Source organism: Pyxicephalus adspersus, chromosome 9, assembly GCF_032062135.1.
Source record: "Pyxicephalus adspersus chromosome 9, UCB_Pads_2.0, whole genome shotgun sequence".
Taxonomy (NCBI): Eukaryota; Metazoa; Chordata; class Amphibia; order Anura; family Pyxicephalidae; genus Pyxicephalus; species Pyxicephalus adspersus.
Window position 1 is genome coordinate 4,168,646 of NC_092866.1, and position 7,461 is coordinate 4,176,106.

At 41.0% G+C, this 7,461-nt stretch overlaps 1 protein-coding gene across 1 annotated transcript in view; it reads right to left on the bottom strand.

Moving 5' to 3' along the window:
• The window catches only part of SLC7A9 (solute carrier family 7 member 9), a 27,900-nt gene that overhangs the window by 17,670 nt on the left and 2,769 nt on the right, over positions 1 to 7,461 (bottom strand). The window contains exon 2 of the mRNA XM_072422386.1: positions 2,537 to 2,668. Coding sequence (XP_072278487.1) covers positions 2,537 to 2,635 — 99 coding nt within the window. The 5' untranslated portion in view covers positions 2,636 to 2,668. The remainder of the gene's footprint in view (positions 1 to 2,536; positions 2,669 to 7,461) is intronic.

Below are 7,461 nucleotides of genomic sequence, written 5' to 3' on the forward strand. Positions count from 1 at the left end.
CTCTCACACAGTCCACCTGGCTGTGTCTCCAAACAGAGCTCTCTCACACAGTCCACCTGGCTGTGTCTCCAAACAGAGCTGAACTCACACAGACCTCTGTTTGAGTCTCTCCAAATAGAGCTGCACTGACACAAACCACTATCTGTGTCTCTGTAAGCCAAGCTACTGACTGCGCTCCTGGCTCTATGTCATATCCCCACCCTCAGTGTTTCTTCAATAATTATCTCCCAGGTTAGGGTCTTCCACCTGCTACTTCACATAGGAATCTTAGGCAAATATACCTCACATAAAAAAGGAATCTTGAGCAAATATATCTCTCTTTCACCTCCAATCCTGCCTTGGTGTCACAGTATATAAATATAGTGTGCAGGAAAAAGATGCATAAACAATGGTTTTATTTTTGAAGTAGGTAACTAACAAACTCCACCTGACTGTGGGGTTTTCAAGTTAGTGATACATCAATATAACAAAAAAAAGACCAATGCATAGGTAATGTATTCTATGTATGAAGGGTTGCTAATATCTGAAAGCATTTTGCAGGAGTGCTTCTTCAGAGGTTATAGAATAGTTGGAAGTCAGACATCTCATAGGATTTGTCAGAGTATATAGATATAGAATGCAGGGGTCAGGTGTATGTAACATACAACATAGCACAAAATGTACCAATCACAACAATGCAATGTACAATATAGCGTACAGAGTGTATTAGTATGGATTAAATATCATAGGGCCCCTATATTGCTGGGTGGTGGGTGGAAACAAAATGCCCCCACAGTCATCTATTGGCAAAAGGTCTTGTGGTCAGGATGCCCTAAAATAAGTGGTCCATGGAAATAAAGAAATGCGTTGGGATCAACTGGATGGAAGCATCCCTAGTCTTGCAGTGCAAGGAAATAATAAAAAAAAAAAGACCTGAAAAAATGCCCGGTGCCTTTGGTCAAGTGGAGGAAAAATGTCCATCATTGGTGGCCCCTGAGAAAAACTTGCATGCTTGGTGTTCGTCCATGGGGAAAAGCATGTTCTGTCATATGGGGGGAAAGATAAAGAAAGCTGAAAATCATCTGCGTGTGGGGGGGACGCTGCTTAATTTGCGGTAAGGGGGCAAGAGTCATGGACTCCAACACACAACCCCAAGGGGCTGCTGGGATCATATTAAAATCCAGGGCAGTCCAGCCAAACCAAAGATAATTTGGGGGTATGGTAGGCGAACATGTGGCCCTGGTTTATAAAGCCTGCTCTATATCTCTTATATAAGGCTCTGTTCACACAACTCTATTTATTTTATTGCAAAATTTTATTACCAAAAAATAATGGTCACTTATTAGAAGATCTTGATCCTTGTGTGTAAGCTTTGTGAATACAGCCCACAGTATTTCTTCCACGGCATGAAATATTAGTGTCACACACTAGTTCATGTTTAAAACCAGCAGCTGAATCATCAGATGGTAGGTAATTTCCGTTTCTCCAAGTCGATGGGAGTCAGTTATATTTAAGCACAGAAGGATAATCAATACAAACTGTCTACAGATGAGTTATTAGTCTGTTCCTGGACGCCCACATGCTGCACCCCTCCGCGAGATGATATCACTTCTGTATGTTACCTAAATTATTCACATCTTATACATTCCCCCTCCTATTTATCATGGTTTCCAATAACACGATACAAATCCAATTTATAAACTGCACATCTGGAAGACAGAGTCCTAAATACAGCAGAATACCAGCATGGGCCATTTTTAGCACTGCTCTGATTCTGCTGCAGAGGCTGATCATGGGCCCTTCAACAGAGAGTAGAAAGTAGTAAGCAAACAGGCATGGAGGTTTAGTGATGGGAATGCAGCCTATCCATTCACTAGAGACTGGTGACATCACTGAGAATGCAGTCCATCCAATCACTAGAGACCAGTGACATCACTGAGAATGCAGTCTATCCAATCACTTGAGACCAGTGACATCACTGAGAATGCAGCCTATCCATTCACTAGAGACCAGTGACATCACTGAGAATGCAGCCTATCCATTCACTAGAGACCAGTGACATCACTGAGAATACAGCCTATCCAATCACTAGAGACCAGTGACCTCACTGAGAGTGCAGCCTATCAAATCACTAGAGACCAGTGACATCACTGAGGATGCATCCTATCCATTCACTTGAGACCAGTGACATCACTGAGAATGCAGCCTATCCAATCACTAGAGACCAGTGACATCACTGACAATGCAGCCTATCCAATCACTAGAGACCAGTGACATCACTGAGAATGCAGCCTATCGAATCACTAGAGATCAGTGACATCACTGAGAGTGCAGCCTATCCAGTCACTAGTGACCAGTGACATCACTGAGACTGCAGCCAGTCCATTTACTAGAGACCAGTGATGTCAGAGAGAATGCAGCCTATTCATTCACTGGAGACCGGTGACATCACTGACAAAACAGCCTATCCAATCACTAGAGACCAGTGACATCACTGAGAATACAGCCTATCCAATCACTAGTATGCCTGTAATTGACAATCAAAACTTCTACTTGCCTGTTTCTTTAGCTGCATGGCTGCCGACTCCTTGCTCGCGACCGATTGGCTATCAGCTCTATCATCTTGGACCTCATTTCTCTTCCTAACCTCACCCATCGTGCGATTGGAGTTCTTGCCAGCTGTCGGACCCTGTATGACACAAAACAAATAGCATTTTAATCTAATAATTCAGTAATAGTCAACAAGGAAGTCCACTGATAAAACATCAATTTATTTTTGATTGCCGTGACTTCACACAACTTTAAGATTTGGAGATAAGTGCTGTAATCAATGTGTTGCTCAAAGCACTTAATTAATTTATTGTTTTTTCTTGTAGTAAATATAAGGTCACATGTTCTGTGATTCATAGCATGCACCTGATTCACAGTAATGCTCATTATTCTAACTGTGCCAGCATTCTAACAGCATTGGGAACTAAGAAAATGGCGCACCCACAACACCTCCCTTCATGCAGTAACCTACGATGAGTTTAATGTTTATGTTATAAGAGGATCATTGGATTTTTTTTTTCCTTGCCCTGAGACAACAGAAGACTCAAGTAAAGCAAATACTGATAATATAATGACAGGGAACTGGGTGATTCCCACATTAATCAGGAGGAACAAGGGGGATCTGGAAATAAAACACTGAAAAAAGAAAGCAATGTCTCTGCAAACTCAACTGCCCTATGCATTAAATTTTACCCCACTTCCTGTACTGGTGACACCTATACAAGGAGTGAGGGTGTAAACGTTACAGGAAGTCACAGACCGCAATAATAACGTTATGTATGATTTATTAAACCTCTCCAAGACTGGACATGACGGGCTATCACGGAAGAGCCTGGGTAATCCAGCAAAACCAGAATGGTCTAAGATTGAAAACATTTGCCAACCAATAACAAATTATTTCTTTCCAGATTTGCTGGATCATCCAGGTCCTCCCATGATAGTCTATCTCCTCCAGAATAAGTTGCAACCCTTCCTTGTTCTTCTAGAGTGCTAATTTTTGTTTTTTTGTCCCTGTTGTAAAAAATTTCCCATCACTTCCTGTGATCACAGGTTAAAAGGGACGCATACCTAATAACAACCTTACAGAGGCACTAGGAGTTCGACATTCTATTCAAAATTAAATAAAAAAATGTATGCAGCAACAGACCTATCACATCAGATGATTCTCTTCCAACAATCATCTCTAATATCAGACAAGAATCTGGTGTGTGTACAACGCTCGTCATTGTGATGGATCGTAATGGAAGTGAAGGTGAGAGATGAATCGTAATGGAAGTGAAGGTGAGAGAGCACAGCGGGGTGCTGTTTAGTCATTCTCCTCCTCCCTTCCCCATAGAGTAGAACGGTGCTGTATGTACAGAGTTCATTCATGCATCGTGCAGTCTTTTGTCATTGGAAAGGATCATGAAAGATTGTTTCCAAGGACAATTATTGATATATTAGACATGCTGCAAGTGTATGACAGGTACACTTGGAAGCCAGCCCTAAAATTGTGGCGCCACTGGCAGGCCATCCGCTGAGGACTATTATCTATAATTATATAGCTGATGTACAAAAAGTAAGCCAAGCACTAATCTGGAAAGAAAAAAAAACTTTGATAAGCCGATAATTCCAAGTCTCTGGGAAGTAATTACTATCCTCCTGGCTACAGCCAAATCACGTCCAGGAGGAGTTTTCCAAAATGAAACCTTAGGGTCCATGCAGTTCTCCAGCAAATACCTGTGTCAAGAGTAGTATAGAGAGGAATGATGGAGCCAGGCCAGCTCAGATATATTCCTATGTATGTTGTACAGTGCTACCTTAAGGACAGCTAAACTGAAAAATAAAAACAAATCACACATTTAATTCCACAGATTCCTCAATCACTCTGGAGCTTTCCTCGATCAGATCCCGCGTTGTCCTGGAATTCTTCGTTGGGCGCTGCCATCATCATCCTTTTTCGGTCTTCTTCTTCTAGGTACATCACTCGATCTTGCACTGTACAGGCGCGAGATTAGGTGACGTAGCTCAATGTAAAAGGGGGGAAAAAAAAGGGTGCCAATCTCACTGCGCATGCTCAATGAAGGAAAATGCCCCTTCTACTCATGCCTGAGATTGAGACCCTTTTATGTATAAGTAAAAATTTGAGTTTAGGTCCACTTTATTATGACAGTGATATATAAAATAAATAATAAGAAATCCAAGTTTACCCCTTTTACCTTCCCAACTCTAAAACCTTTCTATATTGGGAAAGGGAACCCTAAATGACCAATAGAGAGGCGCTGGAGAATCAGGACTAGGCTTGACTTTTGCGAGCAGTCATGACTGACATATAACTTCAGGTACATATATCTCTGCTTTTACTGAGTGGTTTCGACATACAATTTCATTGCAATTCACCTCTGATTATTTAATTGTTCATTTTAGGATTATACAACCTTCATCCAAATACCCCTAAACCAATACATGAACCTAAAGAATGCACAACACCACAGGAATATATCTCATTCACTTTGCTGAAGGTGTTCTGTGCAGTACAAAGCTCCATTTTGCACTCAATCAAAAAAAGTTAGTAGAAAGCAGCAAAGTTTCCTTTAGAGATATAAACCCCCAGGGGTTCCTCATGGGAGGGGCAATGTTGCAAGTAAAATTGTGCGATTTAGCCTGCGATTTTGTTCTTCTACAATTTACCAAGGGTTATGGGGCATGTTTGGTGTTGTCTTCCTAATTGTGTCCTAAACATAATAAAAGCTGCAGGTGGTATGACAGGGGTGGCACAGGGTTTTGTTGCAATGCTGTAAATAGCCGGTGTCATTTGATATCCTGATATTGAGGGCGATTTACAACATACACGCACACATAGCTGAATGAGTCTGAGGAGGGCAGGGGCGGCTCTGATACCTTGTGTCCAAAATTATTTCACACTAGAAGTTATGTTGAAACATTACACTGGTAAATATAGTGGTGACCAAACCATACAGGGGGAGTGCCAGGGATTGAACCAGGGAGTGCCAGAGGCCAAATGATGAAAAGACTGCCAGAGACTGAGCCATAGAAAGAGTGACGGTGAACGAGACAAATACACACAGTGGCAGTGAACGAGACATACACAAGAGAGTGCCAGATACTGAACCATACGCTTTTGAGACAGCAAAAGTGATGAGCTACACAGGGAGTGTACAGAGATTGAGCCACACAAAGAGAATGAGACCAAACGATACACTGGCTCTTTTATTACTAGGAGCAGATAGGAGTTGTCTATATAAATTACTAAGGGAACTAGAATATGATATTTTTGGCATTGAATCACAATTAATCTGTTTATTAATGGACTAAGTATGGTCAATAAGTGAAATAATAATAATGGATGACAAAATAATGAAAGAAATCCATTAATAAATAAATTTAGTAAAATGAAAAATATTTCTTTGTACCAAAAGGATCTCCAAAATCAAGCCCAATATTAAGAGCTACCTGTGGATGCGTGTTACAAGTGTGTGTTTCTACCCCCTCCCTCTCTCTGTGTATATCCAAAGAGGTTCTACTGAATAAAGGGGTATGTAAGAATGAACACGATGAGTAGATGTATATATTATGAGGATTTGTATATATATATATATATATATATATAATTCTAATTGAGTATTATTATATTTGTGGAACAGACTCCTGAGGAAGTGACCAAGGTCCCGAAACGCGTTGAGGAAAAGTCTGACATGTCAATGTAATCAGGAAAATATAAGTTCCAAACATAAGTTTGGAAAATTTATTTTTTTTAAATATTTTATTAAAGTTGGTTTTAACATAAAATATAATTGTAAATCATTGTTTTCCATGCAACATCAGACAGTTAAATATGTGATTAAGTATGCTTTTAAAGTCCCTTCCTCCTTTCCTTTTTTTTTTGTTTGTTCTTGGGAATACCAGAGACAGAGATGGAATACCAGAGACAGAGAGTGCCAGAGATTAAGCCATATACACAAAGAGTGCTGGAGACCAAGATATACAGAGGGAGTTCCAGGTACTGGGCCATACAGACAGAGTACCAGAGAAGAGCCATACAAAGAATGTGTAAGAGACTGAACCATACACACAGAACACCAGAGACCGAGCCATACAGCGAGGGTTCCAGAGACCGAGCCATACAGCGAGGGTTCCAGAGACCGAGCCATACAGCGAGGGTTCCAGAGACCGAGCCATACACAGAGAGTTCCAGAAATTGAAATCCCAGACATCCAGCCATACAGAGAGTGTCAATAACCAAGACAGACGAAGAATGGCGGAGACTCTACTGGACACATTTTTGGTATTATTGCTGAACTTGAAATGAAGAGACAAACAGCTGTTACAATCAAAGTTGAGCTTACACACGGCTATAGCTCCCCAACCCAATGTAACAGCTGGACCTGGACAATGGAAAAGGGTTTGGATTTATGGCACAGTCCCAGGATCTCTTTTCGGTGGACAGCTAGAAGCAGCTGAGAATTAAGAATGCAATGTTTAAATAATGCTAAACGCACCAGTGCAGATTGCACCAACATAAACAATACACATGTAGCATTTCTACATTGACCCGGGTCAAACAGACCCAAATCCAAACTCCAAACAAGCCAAACTATTCACCCGTGTGCATAGTAAACGGGCATTTCCAGACTTCGGTACCTGATATAACCGTCGGGTGTGCTGGTTAAAAAGCTATTAAAAAGCTTTTTTTCTGTGCTTGGAAGCATGAAGCGTGTCTTTTAGGCCAATGTCCAAGACATCTTTAGTGTTTTGCAACAAAAGTGGCGAAAATGTCACAAGGTCAAATTGTGTATGAACCATCGGGATTGGAGGAGACGGTGGACTAAATATTTAAAGACATTTTGTTATGTCAAGAGTAGTGAAAGTAGTGGAGAGAGAAGGAGAGAGAGAAGGAGAGAGAGAGAGAGGAGGAGAGGAGAGAGAGAGAGA